A 22,583-nucleotide genomic window follows, 5' to 3' on the forward strand; every position below is an offset into this window, starting at 1 on the left:
ATTAAATGATATAAGACATACTTCATACATTTAATCTCACTTTATTAACCAATGACTTTGTTGCTGACATTCGATAATCCAGTTCAACCATACTAATAAGCAAAAATTACTTTAGCTTGTAACAGTGTTTCATTTTTTTATTGCTGAAGTAAAAGTGGTGAATTTTCTTCCTCTGCAATCCAGAATGGCAGCACAGCTGAAGAGTTTGAGCTGCGCCCTCTACTGTACAGTCGTGAATTTGCATTTTCTTCAGCCTGAGGTTTATTAATTTCGTTTTTTGGGGTGAAAGGGCCTTTACATGTGCCAAAAATATAACTGTTTTATTACAAATCAAACAAGTTAGCCCAACCCAATTGAGAAAAAGTAACGCAAAAGTAACATACCGCATTACTTTCCATAAAAAGTAACTAAGTAGCGCAATAAGTTACTTTTTTACGTATTACTTTTAAAAGTAACTTTCCCCAACACTGACAACAACAACACCGTATAGAACTGTCCATCTAAATCACTAAATAAAACTCTCTTGTCTGCACACAAATATGTCAGTTTTGTGACAAATATGTCTTTTTTTTTTTTTATGATTATAGGCTATATTATAAGTTAGAATCCTGGGCAATTGCACTTAAATTGTCACAAAAATGACACATGTCATTGTGTTTATTTTGTGATTTTTGTCATTTTTTTCCATGTTATACTTTTGACAGGTGGCATAAGTTCACCGCCCATGGAAAAAGCCCAATGACAAATCCAATCCTCGGATGCACTACCTCTATGGAAAGTAACTTAGAACCTGTTTCAGATTGGGCCTAAATTGAATCAGCAAAATAAAGAGCTATCAATGGAATGGAAAAATGCTCAAGATATTTCAGATGTGATTAGAATGGATTGTGCAATTCTTAGAAACTCCTACCTGACAAAGACACACGTATTCGATTATAGAAGATTTCTCTGGAAGCATATTGAGGTTTCCTATTTAAGAACAGGAGCATGCAAGAAAAATGCTTGGGCAATTAAGAAGAACAAGGTACAACGAGGATATGAGCAAGCAGAAAGGAATGCAACGTCACCATCATTCAGATGTCCAATATATAGTGAAATACTATATTTATAGTAGAGAAAAATAAGAGATTTCATGAGCTCAGCATGTGAAAGGCTTAATAACAGGCCAGGTTTAATGGATCAATATATTGTTGTCGCACTGAACAAGACTGTGCAAGGCTAACAAATCTGCTGTAATGTAATGCTGGGTACAAGTTGACCAGTCGCAGCATTAACATCATCCTGAAGTGCTCTGGAGTTGTTCTCAAGGGGCGTCGTAATTTAACCTGCATGTGAGCTTCAGCAGATTTCCGAGCAGGATACAAGAGAATCGGTTCGATACTGCGGAGTGGGAGTTTGGGTAGGCCTATACGTTACCTCTGTGCAGGTAAGGGTCAGCAAAAACATAATGGGAACAACATGAAATTCTCCAATGTGAAGGCCATGCGCCACTGAAACCCACCATCTCTCACCCTGAGAACAAACGCACTGCATTAAGGAGTGGAGACAGTTGTCTGACTGATGAAGCAGTACACTTGAGTGCAGTATTCATTTCACACACAGAGGGAAAAGTGATGGCATTATTCCTCTTGACAGGAAATATGGCTGTAATATTGAGTTTTTGACTGTGGCTACACGTTTCATAAAGGTTTGCTGAATTCTTGCCCAGTGCTTTGTGCCAAATAAACGCTTTGACTGATGCAGTGGCTGCCGCATATAGTCTCATTTTCCAAAAGAGTAGCCAACTTATGACAATGGGCAGTTTTATCATGAGATAAATGAACAATTGTAGCCTACCTCTTAGCACATTATTGTACTTATTTGTACCAGTAAAGCTGTCTTGGTTATTATTTATTTCTCAAATAAAGGCCTATTATCAATAGAATACATGTTAATGATGATCTAATGCTGGAATGCTCTGATAAAATGCTCTAAAATGTTAACAAATTACTGTCATGTTATATTTGTATTGTATTTATTTTTATATAAAGGAGTAGTATACTACTGGAAAATACAATTGGAAATAAAGTGTCATGTTGAAGTCTTCAATATATAAAACATAAACAGGTGTTCTGACAATATGCTATATTAGGATGTACACTAGATTGCAGGGTTTGAAGCTTTGTTAAGCCTTATCCTATCACACCACATGAACAATGCAGCACATTTTGACGAGATATTATTTTATGTGCTACGGTACCTACACTTTTTCAACGCATTTCACACTACTACATCAAAAAAACAAACATCTTACCTATGTTTTGGACAGGTCTGACTGAAAAAAAATGAGTGTTTTAAGTTCTGAGCTTCAGCACAAACACCGGCCCACAAGTTTCTTATCATTCGGCATTTAGTCCTGTGCTGCCATCTAGCAGGGAAAGAAGGGTAAACATTTCATTAGTTCTTTTATGATGCTTTTTTTAATTACTAAATCTTAAATGTATCCCCTATACATTTATGTTTATTGTTATTCAATAAGTAGTTCAACCATTTTATATAGACTATTAATACATTTGAAAATGACATATTATATATTTCTTTGTTATTTGAAGATTTTTATTTTTCAAGAATCCTAGTCCAAAGACAGTGCTCTGGTAGCTCTAAAAACATTTTTTTTTTATTTCAAAGGCAATAGCCTACATTTTCATGTAGGCTATAAAGATTCAATTTATGCTGTGAAAAATTAATATCATATATGTGGAAAAATATTTAGTTCCTCTTATGTTGGCTTTTATAGTACTGTATTGTTAGATGTATTTTTTTATTTAAATCAAATTATTTCATTTTATTTTTATTTTTTGTTAGTTTAATCTTATTTGTATTATTTATTTATTATACCATGGTCTGGGTGAATACTCGATTCTGATTGGCTGCAGGGTGTCCATTAAAAAGTGATAGAGGACACCTAGTAAAGGAGTTCTGGTAAAACTGACTGTTTACCGTTCGAAATTAATAAATAAATGCGCTGGCTACATCAGCTGTGAGTAACCATAGCAACATACAACCGGCGTAGCGTCATAGAACGTCTCTGAAAATGTTCACGCCCACTTTTAGGGGAAAACAATCCGGCGAGCGCCATACACAGTATCAGATTGAGGACGTGTACTAACCCTTACAAACGTGTAATTTGTATTTAAACATTTTTTTTTCACACAGTAGGCTACCCCTATTATGTATTTGCATTTAATTAAATTTTTCCACACAGTATTTTGTATTTTTATTTTAATTTAAATACAATTTCCATGTATTTATGCCCATCTCTGCCTGCCATCATGATCAATATCTTGCTGTTATGGAAATATCATGAATTACGGATGATGCTATCGAAAGTTAAATCAGGCTAGTTGTATAGCTGGACAGAAAAGTGCACTCAGTAGCTACTCTAAATATAAAGACATAATATTATACATTTAAAGATGTTTACTTCTTAAAACCGAAGTAAAATCATTCACTGGCTACCTGGTGACTCGATGAGGTACGAGTAAATGTCCGGGTAATACACTTCTGGCCAATGGGTGGGGTTGTTAGACCAATTTGACGCTGGTAGAATGAAAGGGACATGTTTTTAAGTTGCCCAAATTAAGTTTATAAATGTATCGTTCACGCTCTATGGAAAGCAGGGTGGACATATAATTACTCTACATATTTCATCTAAGTGATTTCTGAAGTTATACACGTCTGCCGGCTGTGTACGGACGTTGTTTTGTGCCGCTATTTTGTATTGAAGTCTATGGGAAGTCTGGCTTGTTTTCCCCTAAAAAGGGGCGGTTACGAAATTGACAGTTAAGTTCCCGGATGTGCCGGTTGTATGTATAAATCGAGCGAACTATAAATATCTCCGGTTGCTAAATAAAGCGTCAGGCGTAACCAGGGAAACCAAGCAATTGTTTGTAAAAAAATTCGATTTCGATTGTAAAACTAATTAAAATATAAACTAATGTTTTAAAAATGTGTTATTTGGAAAGTGACCATGGTATAAGCGGGTTAATGCCCTTCGAGGTGTCCATTGTCAAGTATTAACAATGGACACCTGACAATGGACACCTCGTCGTGCATTAACCCTTACTTTTGTTTTACACAATTTTCTCTAAACCTTAAACTCTAAATGTACTCTAAATTGTTGTATTAGAGTTTTCAAAGAAAGCTTAAACCCAGTCCCAGACTAAAATGCATGTTGGAGCTGTTTTAACTGATAGCAACTTACACTGGCATATCTTAAAATATGTCAGTGTCATTGTTTTGTCTTAAGATGCACACCAGTATTGTTTTTTTTGTTGTTTTTTTTCAAGGCATGTTTATAAAAGTTAATTGTCCTAATTGAACTAAGGCCTAATCCTGGCTTAGTGAACCAGGCCTACAACTTTTATTATTTAATTAACTCTATTGTTGTCCGTTTTATTATGTCCTGCTGTTTGTGTTTCGTCACACAATCTTCCCATTTGCCTTCAATGAACTGATCGTGGAAGTTCATTCAATTTTAATCCTAAACTTTTTAAAAGGTTCAAGTTTAATCAACGGCTTTTAAGAGAAATTTTGTAAATTTTTGGCAAATTTTTTGACAAAATATAATATTCCCATACCAGCAAGTGAATTTGCAACTGTGTTTGGCACCATTTCTTCTGGAATATTTAGTTTGAACAAAACAGATTAGATTACCTGCAACTCCCTCCCCTCTCACAAAAACACTCCCTTGTAGGACAAATAGGTTTCTCCTTTCATTGTAATAATTATAACAGATCAATAAGAGCACTTTTCCAAAAAGACACTGTTTCACAACCATATTTAATTGCATTTTGGATTGATGTTGACTGGAAAAAAATTTGACTTTTGTCCAATTGCTATCTCTTAACAAACAAGGTCAAAGAAGTATCTTTTAAACTCCTCCACAGAATATACCCTGCTAAACTTTATTCAAGTTTTAAAAAGAGATGAAAGCTGTAGCTTTTTGCAAGCAGGATGTTCTAGCAGAAGGGTATGTTTTATAGTATTTAAAAGTGAAGTGAGTCAATATTGCCCTCAAAAAACATGTGCACTCTTATAGGCCGAATTGCTCATACCTCCCCCTAGCAGTTGAAATTTTGTATTGTAGCCTAATTGTATTGTTTGTTTTGATTTTTGATCAATAAAAAATATTTATAAATTGGAATTATTTATTAATTAGCAAAAATGTAAAAATATTATTATTTTGGTATACTTTTTTTGTTGAAAATGTATTATTTATTATTGTTTTTTAATGTGAGCCACTGGGCGGCGCTACCGCTTTATCAAAGCGCTCGTTGCTACAGATGACGTTCCACGAAGAAGCAAAAAACGGATTTGTTCTCCCAGAATGCCTTTCACTTCCTCTTCCCTTCTGCGGCCTGAGAACGTAAGTGCCCATACGAATCCCACTGCAGCGATGGTCAAAATAATCCCTTTATATCAACACCATCAAAGACTTTTGCGTTCAAATATCACATCGACGTTTTTACTTATGTTGTATTTAGCATTCTCAGAGAATATGACTTGTCGCCGAAGATAAAATCATAATGTTTTGTTATGTGAAAGATGATCGCCCGTGTTCTGCCATTTTCTAGTCTCGGACAGGGACTCCGTCTTTACATGAATGAGCTACATGTGCTTTAGAGCTTACGAATGGAAAATATGATTGGATTGTAAACTCATTACATATTAATTGTAGCCAGACATAGCAATTTCTGTGTATGAATCGATGTATATATCATGCGGTGGCCACACTATTAGTGCTAGTATCCGTGTGTTTTATTTTTATGGACTGTCATTAACAGTTGTCTTTTTGTCTGTCGAGTTTGGTATCTGGTTTCCGCCTGTTCTAACCATCTGGTGTGATTCGTTCTCTCCGTAGATCTCTGAAAATGGTCCGCTACTCTCTCGACCCAGAGAACCCGACTAAATGTGAGTTGGTAGCTACTTTATAGCCTAATGCCTGTGCAATATTGAACATGGAGTAAGTTAATTGCTTTTGTGTTCTACAGCATGCAAGTCGAGGGGCTCAAACCTTCGTGTTCACTTCAAGGTAAGACTTCATGCCACAATATGAGTGATTCAAGACACTGTCATTCATTGATGCTTCTGGAGCTGATAATGTCTGTGAGGAGGACACTTAAAGTACTGCTCACAGGTTATATTGATAATTGAAACCGTGATGACATTAATAGGAGCATTTTTCCCATCCCAAATTTTTGCTTGTAACTAAATGAATTACGTTAAAAACTTTGTATTGTTGTGTGAATTTTTTTTAGTTGCTTTGAGTTCAAATAACTATGTGGGTACAAATGTTGGTTAGTTGGCATTTATAAAAAAAAATATTTTAAGTTAATTGCAAAATCAAAAATGTTTAATAGAGGCAATAAGCTGCATCTGGGTTATTTTTGCCTACTTGTAGCCTGCATCCGAAATCGCATACTTCCCTATTATATATTAGGTGAAAAAAGTATGTCCAAATTCATAGTACTTCTAAAAAAGAAGGTGGAAAGTACCTGGATGACCTACTTTTGCCAAGATCCTGAAGTGTGCATATGATGGACAGTTTACTATCCCATGAGGCCACAGGAGAGGATTTATGAATGGCAGTGAAGTGACAACTGACGCTGGTAGCTTGCATGATAATGACAGCATGGTGAATGCAGTATGTCCGGATTACATTAATACTATATAGAATGTACTTTTTTAGTAGTGAAGCAATTACTTATTCAAAATAATACCTACTCGAGTATGTGATTTCGGATACAGGCTTACTCTTTGAGTACTGTGAATTTGGATGTACTATTGTCACATGCTGTTTTTTCGCCTACCATATTTAGGTGTGAAATAAGCGATTTCAGATGCAGCCAGTGCTTTATTTCTTTTGCTGTGACTTTAGGTTCCTTGGTGATATCGGTGCATTCAATTAATGCAAAAAGCTACTTCATGATCATTAATGGTGTATTTCTTAATTTAAACGTAAGGTGGAATGACCTATCATTAAATCTTGGCACTCATACACAAAAATGAATGGGATTCTTACCTGTCAGTACTTATCAGTTGCACTCCATGCCTGAATAGAATAGCAAATGCACTGTGGCTGCGATGATGACTACTTAGGACACCTTTTTATTAATCATGAAAAGAATCAAGTATATTCTGAGTAGCCACATTTGTAGTTTGTTAAAGTGCTGATTTACTTGAAGTGGACTTTTATTAATCGATGTCTTGCTGTTCCCCCCTCAGAACACCCGTGAGACCGCCCAGGCCATCAAAGGCATGCACATACGCAAGGCTAACAAGTACCTGAAGGATGTGATGGTGAAGCACCAGTGCGTTCCTTTCCGGCGTTACAATGGTGGTGTTGGCCGTTGTGCTCAGGTGAGGTTTTGTCCCATTCATTTAAAGCTGCCTTTCAAAACTAATCCATCCGTGTTGCAATGATGACCATCTTAGGACACCTTTGGAGTTCACTATGAAAATTCAACTTATTCTGAGCAACATGTAAAATAACGTTCAAAAGTTTGGGTTCTGTAAAAGTGTTTAAAGTCTTATGCTTCAGGTTGCATTTATTTGATGCAGGTTGCATTTAAGTCAAATTGGTAATATTGTGAAATATTACAACTTAAACTATATATATATATATATATATATATATATATATATATGATGTTGATGCTCATACATTTAATGTTAAAAAAATGCATGTGATGCTAAATTTGTGGAAACGATGATTTTTTTTTTTTTAAATAGAAAGTAAAAAAAATGCTTTTCAGAAATATTAATCTTTTTTTATTATAAAGTCTTTACTGTCACTGTTCACTTTCACAAATTGAATGCATCCTTGCTGAATAAGTATTAATTTATTTGAATATCTTACTGACCCCAAACTTTAGAACAGTATTGTAGCTCAATGTGTTTCAGTTTAAGATAACGTTTAAGCTTACAGGTGTTGTCGTTATTTTCTATTTTTTAGGCCAAGCAGCATAACTGGACTCAGGGACGTTGGCCCAAGAAAAGCGCAGAGTTCCTGCTCCACATGCTGAAGAATGCAGAAAGCAACGCTGAGCTCAAGGTACGACCTTATGAACAATTACTCTAATACATTTTCAATTCAACTTAGGGTTGGGCAGCATTTTGGCTTCAGTTTGTGACTGTAATTTGGCTTGCATGAATGCAGCTTTACCGCTATTAGGGTGTTGGCTTTATTTCATCCCACATTGTGATCTTGTAGGGTTTGGATGTGGACTCTCTGGTGATCGAGCACATCCAGGTGAACAAGGCCCCAAAGATGCGTAGGCGTACTTACCGTGCCCATGGACGCATCAACCCCTACATGAGCTCCCCATGCCACATCGAAATGATCCTCACTGAGAAGGAGCAGATCGTTCCCAAACCAGAGGAGGAGGTGTCTCAGAAGAAAAAGGTATGATTGTTAATGTTCTTCTGAAGTAAAGTAGTTCACTTGGCTGTAATGATGACCACTTAGGACACCTTTGGATTAATGATGAAAAGAAATGTACTTTTCTGAGCAGCCATTGTGCATTAAATGGAGTTGTGTGGAGTTTCTTGTTGAATGCACATTAACTAATATTTGTTTTCTCTTTGCAGATTTCTCAGAAGAAACTGAAGAAGCAGAAGCTTATGGCTCGGGAGTAAATGTAAATAAAGTCCAACGTTCGTACTACACATTGACTCTGCTCCTTTTCTTGTATATTCAGTTTTTTATTTTACTTTAAGGCATGATGCTCAAGTAATTTTAAAAGGGGAAAAAATTGTCTAAGCAGTGTCAAACTGTTCAAATGGTCCACTAGTGCCAAACAGAAATATGTCATTACTAAGCAAAACTTGGGTTATTTGACAGGCAGAACACTAGAATTTAGTCAAATATTGTGTAATAAACAGTGCATTAAACAAAGACTTTACAATTTAAATCATTCTTCAGTGTGTATTGATGTGTGTACTTTTATCTTGGGAATCAAGATCTTTGAGTGTCCTTTGCCAAAAAGATGTCTTGTAGTGATTGGCTTGGTTGTTGGTTAAGAACCAGAGTTTGATATGAACCTTGATGGGGTTTAACTAGATAGTTAACATCATTAAATAGTTACATTTAATATGTTTGGTTGTCAGTCATTTAAATACTTGTCTAATCAGATGTTGACACATTATGCAGTCAGTGAAATATACAACCAGAATATGCATATAGATATATTTTATGTAACAAAACATATTGACTAAGTATTTAAAGTTAATTAAAATGAGTCTTGCCTCGTTTATAAACCGTTTTGTGTTTTTGGCACGACCTCCGTGCGCTTTAATACCAGAGGACATAACGCTAGGTTCAACATTAGAGGGCGCTGTAGCACCGCAAATCTGTCCATGTGAACAAAATAAAGGTGGCAAGAGCTTTCTCTTGAGGAGGGACTCCGTTTAGGTCATGTTGGCTATATATGGAGGTAATACAAAGGAATTGATTTTTTTTTCTGGACTTAATTCTAAAACGTGTGAATTACTCATCTTGGGATTTTTGCTATTTGAGTTTATTCCTCAAAAAGCACAATTTAATAGAATTATATAGTAGCCTACTAATATGCGTTAGTATATAAATATTTGTAACTCAGTTTTATTTGTAACAGTAAATCTATGAATCTCATTTGTGTAGATAGATTTTATGTAACATGAAAATATATGACAGTAATCGTGAATCAGGTCATTTTTAATGCAACAGGAGGGTTGCATTATTCGCCACATCCCAGTATGCTATTCCACTCTTTGACCACTAGATGCTGCAACACTGCAGTTTACATTAGGATATAAACCTTAGATGGAGTAAGATAGCAGAGAAAAGGATACATCATGACACAAAACAATTGTTTCCCTTTGGTTGTTTTGCATAACTTAGGCTATTTACATAATATTCTGTAACAAGTCAGCCTCTTTATCTTTAATGGACTACTGATATTTTTTAAATTAGATTAATACAGCATGTGGCTTATATGCACAGAGAGATGTACAGAACCTTTAAGACTGCGGCTGTGAGTTTCTAATATTACACATGTATTCAGTTGGCGCTTAGTTTATTCAGAAGAAACCAAATAATACAGTAATATTTGCCAATAACAAATCCAATATCAATTTGAAGAAAAAAAAAGTGGCGGAAGGTTTTGATAAGAAGGTGGGAAATACATGTAGCCTAAGCCTACCGGGTGGAGCTCAAAGTTGTATAGGCAAGTTTATTTATATAGCACATTTTATACACTATGGCAATTCAAAGTGCTTTACACAGAAAGGAATTAAAATCATCACAAAATAAATGCAAGGAAAATGAAAACAGTTATAAAAAAATAAAAGAGATAAATGATACAGTTATAAAATGAATTAAAAGAGTAAAAATATGATACATAGGCCTATATAAACTTCTCATCTGGCAAAACACCGGTGTATCTTAGTAAAATGATAGTGTTTATTGAAGCTTCATCCTTCTGTGATTGTGTTGTGATTTATCGGAGTGTTTAAGCGCTGGATGTCCACAGAGACTTTTAAGCTCATAAGATATCCCACCGCCTCACATGACCGGCACGCATGCAGATGTCCCTTTATTTAAGAAATAGATCTCAAATTGACTACATTGATTTTGTCCCCTTTTTGTATTTAATAGTGGGTCGGATGGCAGCTCTTTTAATGTGCAAATGAGAACCAATGAGGACATACTCCTAAATTCAGTTCAGACAGAGGAACTCAGCTGACACGGAGCGCGTCACCGCCGGGCTCAGCCAATCACGTCCCACCGAGCCCCTCTACTTTCCCAGGCACGCTCTCAAAGTTTTGACTTTTTGCAGCAAAAGACAGCAGGTTGATGAAAATGTTTTATTATCTTCCAGATCTTCATGTGAACTACCCAGAAAGACTCTCTTTTTATTTATAGATTTCAAAACACTCTATCTTTTAAAGGACGGCTCTCTTGTAGGCTATCATGCCATATTTGCAAGCTCTGAAAGAAGGGAATGGATTTTGCCAGAGGAGATGGGTTTGAAGCTTCAGTACATCTGATTGGGATTTTTTTAGAGAAATTACTTTTTGTCTGAAGGCTTGAGATTGTGAGGTAGCCTAGCCGATTTTTGTTTCTCTTTTCGGTAGGCTGTTCTGCGTTTGTGTTCACGTTTTTCTTCGGTCTCCACCGTCTTGCTTCTTGCGCAATATTTAGTTAAAGTTGTAGTTTCTTGGTTATGTTAGCGGTGGGGCAAATGGACGGGTCTCGCCAGAGCGCTTTCCTACTCAATACCCCACCTTTGGCTGCTTTACACAGTATGACCGAAATGAAGACACCCCTTTACCCAGCCTACCCGTTATCTTCCACTGGACCAGCATCCTCCACTTCACCGACAGCTACCTCTCCGAATCCAGGTGGTATCCCCGTGTCGTCCCCGGGGATCAAAACATCCAGTGGACTTTCAGCTCTCGGATCACACCATCAGTCCGCGGTCGCCACCCCTCACGGAATAAACGACATCCTCAGTCGCCCGTCGATGGTCACCGGAATGGCAGCGGCAGCGGCGGCATCTTCTCCCGCTGGGATCTTGTCCGGACTGCCCCGTTTCAGCAGCCTGAGTCCCCCGCCGCCTCCAGGGCTGTATTTCAGCCCCAGTGCCGTGGCGGTGGCTCGCTATCCGAAACCACTGACAGACCTGCCAGGCAGAACCCCGATATTCTGGCCTGGAGTCATGCAGAGCCCGCACTGGAGAGACGCCAGATTTGCATGTTCACCACGTAAGTGCGCTATTCATTCGCGATTAACTTTCTTGAATAACAATATATACTTGATAACAATAAGCACAAACATAGCTAATCATAGGGTATAACAATAGCTGATTTTTTATTTTATTTTGCCCTCCTACAGATCAAAACTCAGTGCTGCTGGACAAAGATGGAAAAAGGAAACACACTCGACCGACGTTTTCCGGCCAGCAAATTTTTGCTCTGGAAAAAACATTCGAGCAAACGAAATATTTAGCAGGACCCGAGAGAGCGCGGTTGGCCTACTCTTTAGGAATGACAGAAAGCCAAGTCAAGGTAAGACAGTCCTAATAGTTTAGTTTATGCATGAGAGGGGAACACCTTGACTGGCTTGATTATTCATTAATTCAATAGCTATTAAAAAAGAGAATTCAATGTGGGATCGGCCTAATAAATGTGTTTATTCATACCTTCCTACATCTGTTAATTTATAACTTTTATACATAGGTCTACATCAATTTATTTCTCTAATGTAGGCTACTTACATTTTAAAGCAACGTTGCAAAAATGAAAAATTATTTTCATATAGGCCTATAGGCTATATTAAAGTTATTCAGTCATGGAGTTATCTTAAAACAAATAATTTTGTATAAGATTGCAATGTGCACAACTGCAATTTTTTGTTGTTGCAATTATCGCATTAAAACAATTTAATTTAATAGGCTCAGAAAACTGGTCGAATTTTATACCCGTTGATAGGCTATTTGATTGAATATCTCAGCCTAATTCCGATTGGAATATTCACTTGAAGTGAAATTAGGAGGTTAGGATACAGATAGGCTATTTAAATAGCTCTGTTCAAGGTATAATATTTTTTTTATATAGCCTATCAGCCTTTTCATACTTTAATTTGTTTGACACTGAAAAATGTTTTTGGACGACACGCTATTATAATTTCCATTTGGTAGCCTATGCTTTTTTTTTTTCTTTTTTTTTTTGCTGAAGATAAATCATCATTTCTGTGTGGATTAAAATCTCTTTTTTTAATTGTAAAGGTGTGGTTTCAAAACCGAAGAACAAAATGGAGAAAACGGCACGCGGCTGAAATGGCCACGGCGAAGAAAAAACAAGATTCGGAGACCGAAAGGCTGAAAGGGGCCTCGGAAAATGAAGACGACGACGACGACTACAACAAACCTTTAGACCCAAACTCGGACGATGAAAAAATAACGCAGTTACTGAAAAAACACAAACCAAACTCAGCTCTTATTATTCACACATCGGAAAACGAGAGCTCGTAAAGCGGAAGCGGGAGATGGGTTGTCAAATTCATCAAGAAGTGTCAAAAATAATACTGTAGGCTACTGTTTTTCACCAAGTTTGAGCTCTGGTTTGAGAGGAAGGATGCAAATCAGAGGAATATGCACTATTGGTGGAGCTGAACGTGCATCAGTGTCTGCAATAGACACGTTTCAACGTAAAGACAACGGTACATTTTTGTAAATTAACAGCGTGAGTTGTATCGCATAGGAATTATATTACTGTGAATATTTATGTGTAAAATATTTTGAATAGTAAACATGGCAGAATTCGTTCACTTCGCCTCAGTTTAATTTTTGGTTTAGGCTTTGTGATTTGCATTTTCATATCATTAATTTGTATAGGTGCTTATCACCCTGAGTTATTTGATTTTTTTTTTTGATTTTTTTTTTTTGTCTATGGGTATAAGTTGCCTCAGCCCTTTTGGTCCTTAAAAAATAATCAACCATGGAAATATAGAATAATTTTCAGAGTTGACCACTGAAGACATAAGCGACAGCCTGAAATGAGGCTCAGCCAAAAAAGGCCATAACAAGTGTAAATATAAACAAACACCTAACCATATATTTGTAATATAATGCTAGTGTTCGTCTCCCAATGTTAGAATGTTTCTTTAATTTTTTTCATGATTAATTTATGATATTTTAAGTTTGTAACAGTGTTTGAATCCTGCAAAATGCGCCTTGCAGGTTGTGTATTGCACTTTTATTTAATAAAATGTTAAACATATGGGATATTTTTTCTTTCTGTTATTATCAAATCGAATATAAATATTTTGTGAATAAACTACAACGAAGTTTTCAAGCATTAATAAATATGCTGGCCGATTCTTGATTAATTATTGAATCTTCGCTTCTGCAAGAAGTTGTCTCACTTGTTATTGACGTGGCAACTCTTATTAAAATGCATTTTATATATAGTCCTATAAATATTTTGTATTATTATTCGTTATTCGACAATATCAACACGGTGATCTGTTTCATTTCAGTAATTGAATAAACATGTTCTGTTATTGCTCTGTGTGAACACATTTAATTGTTTTAAAGACAATTACTCCGAGCTCTTGCATAATTTACTAGATTTTCGATGTATTTTCGTTCATTGAGAAATGTCGATGAAAAAAAGGACATAACTGGAGGGAAAATGAAAGTAATAAAGCGTTTGGTCTTCAGCTGATCGCGTCACAGCTTCAATATGTCAGCTGATTCGCGCGATTAGATCACCATGTTCTTTGGAAATTGAAAACCACTCAACCGATTTGTTCTCAACAAACCAACAGTAATTTTTAATTTATAAGGTGAGATGATGCACCGTGCACCGTTGTACTATCAGAAAATATTTTGAGCTGGTATTTTTGAAGGACAGCAGGTCCAATGCTTCTCCACAGGTTATCAACCAATATGATTTTTTTTGTGTTTTTTTTTTTGATGCAGCATTATCTATTATGTTACATGTATCATTGTAGGCAGACCTACAGTTATACTAAAAAAAGACACTCAAATTTTTATTTCTACACATTTAGGCTATTCATTTTACTCATTTAATTATTTTGATGCGCAACTCAGATTATAACATTAACGGTCCATAAAGGGTTGCCAAAAGAACGAAATGGTTTAAAAATGTTATTAATCTGAAGGGAAAGATTTAGCCACATGACAGTCTTTAGATGTTCAGCATTTTGCACGTTATCGAATTGACAAAGGCGACTAACTTAATCTCATGCACTTGGCAAGGATGTGTGTCTCATTGCATACAAATAAAATCGTGTTTGAAATAAAACAATTTAGGCTGAATTTATAACTGGAAAAGTTAATTCTACGACAAAAGAAAAAAAAACATTTAGCCTATTTGAAAGATATGTGTAATTATATAGGCTAAAGAAGCAGAATGCCTGATGATTTGATGCTTCACAGAATGGAAACTGTCATGGATCTGTGATGAAATTGCATTTTAACAACTTTTCTTTGATTTCTTTGAGCAAATCAAACGGTTAAAAAAATTATCATTCCCTAAACATATAATAATTTTGTCATTTACACGCGTGACACGTAAAGTTGGAAATCTGTGTCTAATCGAGAGCGTTCCAGAATCTGACCAATTTGCAAATGTAGAAAGTTTTCATTAATACAATAAAATAAAATTGAACATTCTTTCTGACACATGTTGAATTTTGCCTTGTTTTGCCCCCCAGCATTCCAATACTGGGCTTTTTCCATTTTAGTATGTTTCTGCAATTAACCATTTTTCAACTTTTACAACATATTCTCTTTTATTCGGTGGTTGCGTCAATTGACTTTCCAATAAAAAAAATAAAAATAAAAAAAAAACAGAAATTAGAGAACTTTTTCAATACGAAAACTCATACTATAATACTATAATCTCTATATTTTCTTATATCCGTGTAACGGTTCGTCTTGTTTTTCAAAAACATCCATGCTTTTTTCATTGCATTATTTCTTATATAGGCTCGAGATTTCAGCATGTCAAACTCTAATGAATCTATCCTTATTTTGCTACATGTGTAGGCCAATGACCTGATGTCAATAAGGTATCAAATTACTGTTGAGCGAGAGCTTAATGAACTCTCATCTACAACAATTAATCTCTGATTGCTTCACATTAAAATACATTCATGAATATGCTCATTAGCACTATACTGTACAAAGCCATTTCAAATGAGCACATCACGAAATGAGCTAATGCAAAAGAACAAACAATGCTGAATGGCGACTGAAAATGAGTGAAAGTAGATGATTTTGAACATGCACCATTATTTAGTAAATGAACAATAATAAAGAAGTTTTGATTTATTTTAATTTTGTTTATGATTATGTATGAATGATGTAGTGGGGTTAAATTGACACATTCTTTACCAATGATTAAGTGAACAATACTTCATTGTAGATGTTATAGACAAATTTCTATATTATTTTCAACTCAAATGCATATAACGTCCCTACATTTGTAAAGTGCAATGAAAGAGGCAGAGCAGGTGGACCATGGCATATAGGCAGGAAAGACCCGGTTCTGCAGGCTTGCTCGTTCCCCTGATCTGAGTAGAATTATGATCCATCACCAAGGTCCAGGTGTGGTGAACATGGCGTCTGCTCCTCAGGGGAGATATCTTAGCATCTGCTGAGTGCCTGCTGATGTACTGCTCCAGGAACAGTGCTGGGGCTGCAGCTGGCCACATGATCCTGGGTCAGTGCTGCTCTCCCATCAGACACTTGTTGTAAGCGAGGTTAATTAGTTGAGAAATAGCAGTTGCCTCCCACAGCCCTTACCTAAGATGACATGCATATTGGAAATGTCCAGTTTATCACCAGATTCAGAAATTAATTTCAAATGCCTTTTAAATTCCCAAATTTAAACTGGGCTGCAAACAGGATGCATTCAAATGAATTGAATTTCAAAGAAATTCATATAACCAGACATTTGAACTTGTTTGAAAGTTTTGAAAAAAACGTAAAAAAAACTTTTTGGATATAGCCTAGATAGATAGATATTTTTATTTATTTATTTAAGTTTATTTAAATAGGGACAAGTATGTTACATAAGCTCATGTTACATACTACATTTTAGCCGAAGCTAATTCTCAATGTTAGTCCCTAGTGGGCCTTTACATAAAATTAAACAATACAGTTAAAATAAACATAATAATACAGTATAACACAATATAAACGCAGCGGACAGTCAGTGGTCACATTTCTGACCTCTGATAGATAGATAGATAGATAGATAGATAGATAGATAGATAGATAGATAGATAGATAGATAGATAGATAGATAGATAGACAGATAGATAGACAGATAGATAGATTAAGTAAATAAAATGCATGATTGAAAAAAAAAATTATATGGAATTGTCAAGTTCACATAACTTAATTTTTTTCAATTACGCATTAAGTTTATTTACCTAATAATTTTAAGGTAACGGGTTTCCTCATTTTTTTTAAGTTAAGTCAACTGATCACAGTTTACAGTGTAATGTTTAATGAATTAATGTTTGTAGACCAGGGTGGAAGAACACTTCATTTCGCAGAATGCGTTACCTGTGCTTAATTTCTCTAAATTACAATGCAGTAACTTCCTGTTCCTGTCATTCCAGTTCAACTTCCTGTTTATTGTTTTAATGTATTAATGTGTTATATATTTCAATGAAATTTAAGTAGAATCTCTGTCATGTCTCGTGACATTGAACAGGAGAGAGAGAGAGAGTATTATGGGAAAATTCCTGTTCTTGTCAAATTTAAAAATTCTGGCTCATTAATCGGAAGGGAGTCATTCTTATTTTTCAATTCTGGTTTCAGTTACAAAATAATCCACCATTGGATCTCATCTGCACCGCAGTTCCCATACTCAGTGTTTTACTCCACACATATCTTCATCCATGGCACTTAAATGTCTTTTGACATTTAGTGATGTGACTAATTTGCTGATAACTGTGTGTTTTGGATAAAGAAGCCCATTGATGTGCTCTCAGTTGAACGTGTACTACAAGAGATTACATACAAGACTGTGTCACAAGAGGCTGCAGCCGTAGAGAATGAATGCTGGCTTACATGCGCCTGAGGCCTTATCTATTTCTCAACCATTTGGAGAGTCCTGATAAAGAGCACCTTGGGATCCCCTATTATGAAAACCCCGGGTGCTTGTCACAGTGCAATGAGCTTCATGGGAGGTTTTCTTGCATGAAGGATTTTGCTCTTATTATACCTTTTAACTCTTCCCTTAATGATTAGTGTTTATTATAATACACTCTATTCTTCTCTCATGTAATATTAAAGCTATATTTACCACACATTTCTATTAAACAGGGAATGTTCTCATAACGTTGTGGCAAGGTTCTCTCAAAGTTACAAATGCTCTTCCAATAATGTTAATAAAATATTATCTAATGTTCTTAATCAGTTAGCACAAAAACATGTTATATGTTATATAACATATATGTTATTTATATATCATTCATGGAATGTTTTTACCGTTTTACAGTTTTTAAATGTAATGTTCAGAGATAATTCAGAAGTAACGTTCCCATTATGTTTCCAAAATTATAAAATGGAACATTGGCATTACCAAGAAAAAACGTTTTTAGAACGTTTAAAAAACATTCAGAGAACATGTTCTTAGAACATGTGTTTGTTAGCTGGGCATCTGCTTGGTTAATTATTGCTGTTTTTAAGTATGTATGTGCAGGTGAATGTGGAGTTTTGGGTTTGAGGTTGATGTGTGGCCTCTTGAGTATATTTGTATTGTTCTCCAGGAGCTGAAGATTCGGGGGGCATCCTGGGTGGTATGAACACACTCTAGTGTTTATAATCTTCTGTAATCTTGTCTAATGATGTTCTCATAATCTGTCAAAGCCTTTAGTTGCAGTGGCTTACAAACAAATCTTGATTCACAATCAGATGGTGGTAAACAACCAAAAAGATAAGCACATTTAAACTAATCTGACGGAAGGACTCGTACACTGTGGAAAAAGGGATGGGTTTATTGAACGCAGTTAGTGAAACTTAATTTTCTATATATTATTATTTTTCTCACAAACATTACAAGAGGAGGTTTTTGCAGTGACGACATAGACATTTATGGTTCCCCAAAGAACCTTTCAATGATCAGTTCATAAAGAACAATTTTTGTCTTAGTGTGAAGAACATTTTAAAAATCTATAGAAGCTTTTTCCACTATAAAGAACCTTTTGTGCAATGGAAATATTCCATGGATGTTAAAGGGGTGGTTGATTATGATTTCACATTTTTAACTTTAGTTAGTGTGTAATGTTGCTGTTTGAGCATAAGCAACGTCTGCAAAGTTACAATGCTCAAAGTTCAAAGCAAACGAAGATATTTGCTTTTAAAGAAATCGCTTTTTAAGGACTATACAACAAACGGATAGGGACTACATGACATTCCTCCCGGGTTAGTGACATCACCAACCCTAAAATGTACATAAACCCCGCCCCCGGAACACGATTTATATATTATCAAGACAGAATATGCTAATCAATGACTAGAAGATAACTACACATAAGCTACATAAATTCATCAACTAACCATTCAGAAACGTCCTGTTGCATTCTACATGTTGTCACCTCTTCTTGAGTCTCTCCATCATTGTCTGAATCCGGTTTGAACATAAAAGGCTAAAAGTTTTTGAAATTTTCAGTGCACGTCTGTGTGAGTGCAAGCTGTTGAAGCTCCGCCCTCTGTGCCGGGAGCAGCAGCTCATTTGCATTTAAAGGGACACACACAAAAACAGTGCGTTTTTGCTCACCCTCAAAAATTGACAACTTTAACATGCTATATAAAAATATCTGTGGGGGTATTTTGAGCTAAAACTTCACAAACACACTCTGGGGACATCAAAGACTTATTTTACATCTTGTGAAAAGGGCATTATACCACCCCTTTAAAGGTGCAGTAAGTGATTTCTGAAAAATGCTGTTGATATTTGAAATCACTAAAAACAAACACGCCCCTAGCCAAAAGTGTCACACCCCATCTTGATAGCTCCACCCCCAAATTCACGAACAGGCTATGCAACACAGGCACCTGATTGGCTACAAGTGTGTTTTGGCGCTTGGTCTAAACCACTTTCAACAGCGTTTCTCAGAAAATGCTTACTGCACATTTAAAGGTTCTAGATGCCAATAAATAACCTTTATTTTCAAGAGTGTATATATTAAAATTTTGGGGTATTTTTTATGTTTTTTGAAAGAAGTCTCTTACCCTCACCATATAAAATAACTTCTTTCTATTTTAATATATTTTAAATGTCATTTATTCTTGTGATGGCAAAATTACATTTTCAGCAGTGTCAAATGATCCTTCAGAAATCATTTTAATATGCTGATTTGGTGCTCGAGACTTTTTTTATTTATTATTCTCATAGTTGAAAAAGGATGTGCTGCTTAATTCTTTTTTTTTGTGGGAAGAGTCATTCAAAAACCATAAAGCAAGCCAAGCCGTTGACATTTTGTTTAATGCTTATGGTGGTGGGGGTCTAGGGGAGAATAATGTCAAAATGAGCACCTTCATAGACGGCTCAGGCCATGAATAAACTGCCCTCATCGGCCAAGTCCTGAGTCCTGCATTTTATTAGCACTAGCCATGCTAAAATAACCTGCTAACACATAGCATAGTGCAGCAATAATAACCTCCTCAATCATATTTTAAAAGTCACGTCAAGCCAGGCCTGTATAATTCATCTCTATGCAAATACATCAATGTCAGCCCATTAGTGTATTGCTAAAGAGGTTTTATATTAAAATGCATTCTTGCCTTGTCCTTTTTCCTTTTTTTTGTCTTTTTTTTTTTTTTTACTCACTCCAATAAAACATGAGCCCTATTGGCCAAGAATTATAGCAACTATTAGAGTAACATATGGACAGCATGCACTCTGAAAATAAAAACCAACAGATAAAGTAGAGGGTCATGGTAGGGTACAAACACTTAGGAAAATGGCAGCGGAGTAATAGATTTCTCCCTGGCTGGCTGAGGAGACCCAGCATGCCACTGAAATCAAAGCCTTATTATACATGCATTTAGGGCTGTATTGTGTGGCAAGATGCGTAGCCCTCGCTCTCCGGGAGAAAAGTTATGGCCGACACAAAGAGGACCAGTGCGATGAATTAAAAAGACAATAAAAAGGTGATAAAGTGCACCCTGAATGTATTATATCTTTTAATGAAATGAAAGTAGTGGACAAGCTGTGTCACGTCTCGTATCTTTCAGCTATAGTGACATTGAGCAGGAGAGAGAGGGAGGATTATGGGTAGAGCAGGAATCAGCTGATAGTGTACTTCCTGCTATTGGAGGACACAGAATTGAAGCCAAGTGTCATCCAGCTCCAAAGGTTTGATCAAAAGTGAGTATGAGGGGGGAAAAGTAAGAATACTTAGGTGATTATTTTCAATTAATTATATATATATATATATCATGACAGCTCTCTGAAGGTTTTTAGCATAGTGGATATGACAATGTTGATGTATTTGGTATTGGCGGAATAGATGTGCTACGCTGCTGCTGAATTGCTGCTGTTGATTATTGCTGTTGTTGTAGATTATTGCTGCTGCTGCTGCAGAGCAAGTACTGGAACTTGCTTCTGCCAATACATACGCCGATACACTGCTGTGAGTATGTAAGACATACTGCTGCTGCTGCACAAATACCATATCAATTACCCATAGCAGATCTATACAGGTGGAGCTGGGGAAGGTGGAGGGTTTTAGACGAACTCTGAAAGTGTGCTGCAAACTGCTATAGGGAATGGTGACCATCTATTCAAATGTTGAGCAGCAAGCTTATTGGCTGCAGAAGTGACCAATCAGCTTGTGTCAAGCTGTTAAAGCTGTAAATGTCATCAGCTTACTTTATATATATATATATATATATATATATATATATATATATATATATATATATATATATATATATATATATAATGATTTATAATGGTAATTTAATAATTTATTAATGCCATATAGGCCTAGGTCAAGTTTAGCTCTAAATTGATATATGTTTTTACTTATATTTGTAAATGTACTTTTTCGACCATTTTTGGACGTCTCAGGGGAAACCACCAATGGTAGGGGGGTAATAATTTGGCGGCATGTACAAACCTGTACAAAGCGCGAGAAGGTTAGTGGCTAGAAAAATGTTTTATGAACCGCACATAGTGTAGTGAGAATGGTACATTCCCTGCGCCGTTTGCCGTGTTGTGTTTGGCTGGATGTTGTGTTTTCAGGGCCTGATTACCCCCTTATAAGTTTAATGCTTTAGCAGGGCCAGTGGATCCTGTCATGCCTGCGTGAACAGTGGATTTTTCTCCTTTATGGTGTCATTAATTTAATGCGGATCATTAGCTCTCATACAAACCCATGTTTTGACAAATGTAAGCAGTGAATTATGTACATAATGTACCGCGCCCGTTCGTGAATGAATCACATGATAAACAGGAACTGCCCTGGCATATTACCCAAATGTGTTTCAGGGGGTGTCTCTCCCCAGACTCGTCACTCCATTACAGAGACAGCTCACTCAATAGCGGCTGTGTGTCTGACACATGCGGCCATTGACAAGCTTTTCATTGTGACCGCCGGTGCGTTCTGGCTAACAGCATTAAATATTGGGTCTGATGAAAAATGATGAAAAAGTGAACATGGAAATGATATTACCTTGCAGCTCCGGGTGGTATTCTTCTGCCCCGCGTGCTCGGTTCTTGAGATGTGGAATTTTAAACTAACTCGCAGCGTGAATTTCATTGATGAGCTCGGGCATATCTTTCTGTCATTTGTCTGAAGTGATGTCTTTCATATTTTTCTTTTTTTTTTTTTTTTGCTACTGGTTCAAACTGATATAGCTATACTATATTAGGTCATGATACTGCGATGTGTTATCGTTGTAGAAACACTGCTGTGGGAAACTCAAACCTGGCCACTAAAACAAACCAAAAATATTTTTGAGAAAAATATTTGACTGAGAAAATAATGTTAATATCATTTTATTAAT

At 36.0% G+C, this 22,583-nt stretch overlaps 2 protein-coding genes across 2 annotated transcripts; both read left to right on the forward strand.

Annotated features, from left to right (window-relative positions):
• The first annotated feature begins 5,307 nt into the window (after positions 1-5,307).
• On the forward strand, positions 5,308-8,709 carry rpl17 (ribosomal protein L17). The gene is made up of 7 exons (XM_079898550.1): positions 5,308-5,407; positions 5,903-5,952; positions 6,033-6,073; positions 7,267-7,401; positions 7,997-8,095; positions 8,255-8,446; positions 8,632-8,709. Exons 1-7 carry the CDS (start codon positions 5,325-5,327, stop codon positions 8,677-8,679), a joined length of 648 nt encoding a protein of 215 aa, XP_079754676.1. The 5' UTR covers positions 5,308-5,324; the 3' UTR covers positions 8,680-8,709.
• Positions 8,710-10,545: 1,836 nt separating this feature from the next.
• nkx6.1 (NK6 homeobox 1) lies at positions 10,546-13,796 on the forward strand. The gene is made up of 3 exons (XM_079847788.1): positions 10,546-11,787; positions 11,918-12,090; positions 12,810-13,796. The coding sequence occupies exons 1-3, from the start codon at positions 11,247-11,249 to the stop codon at positions 13,053-13,055; spliced, it is 960 nt and encodes a 319-aa protein (XP_079703914.1). The 5' UTR covers positions 10,546-11,246; the 3' UTR covers positions 13,056-13,796.
• Positions 13,797-22,583: the final 8,787 nt, after the last annotated feature.

Source organism: Squalius cephalus, assembly GCF_949319135.1.
Source record: "Squalius cephalus genome assembly, chromosome: 17".
NCBI lineage: Eukaryota > Metazoa > Chordata > Actinopteri > Cypriniformes > Leuciscidae > Squalius > Squalius cephalus.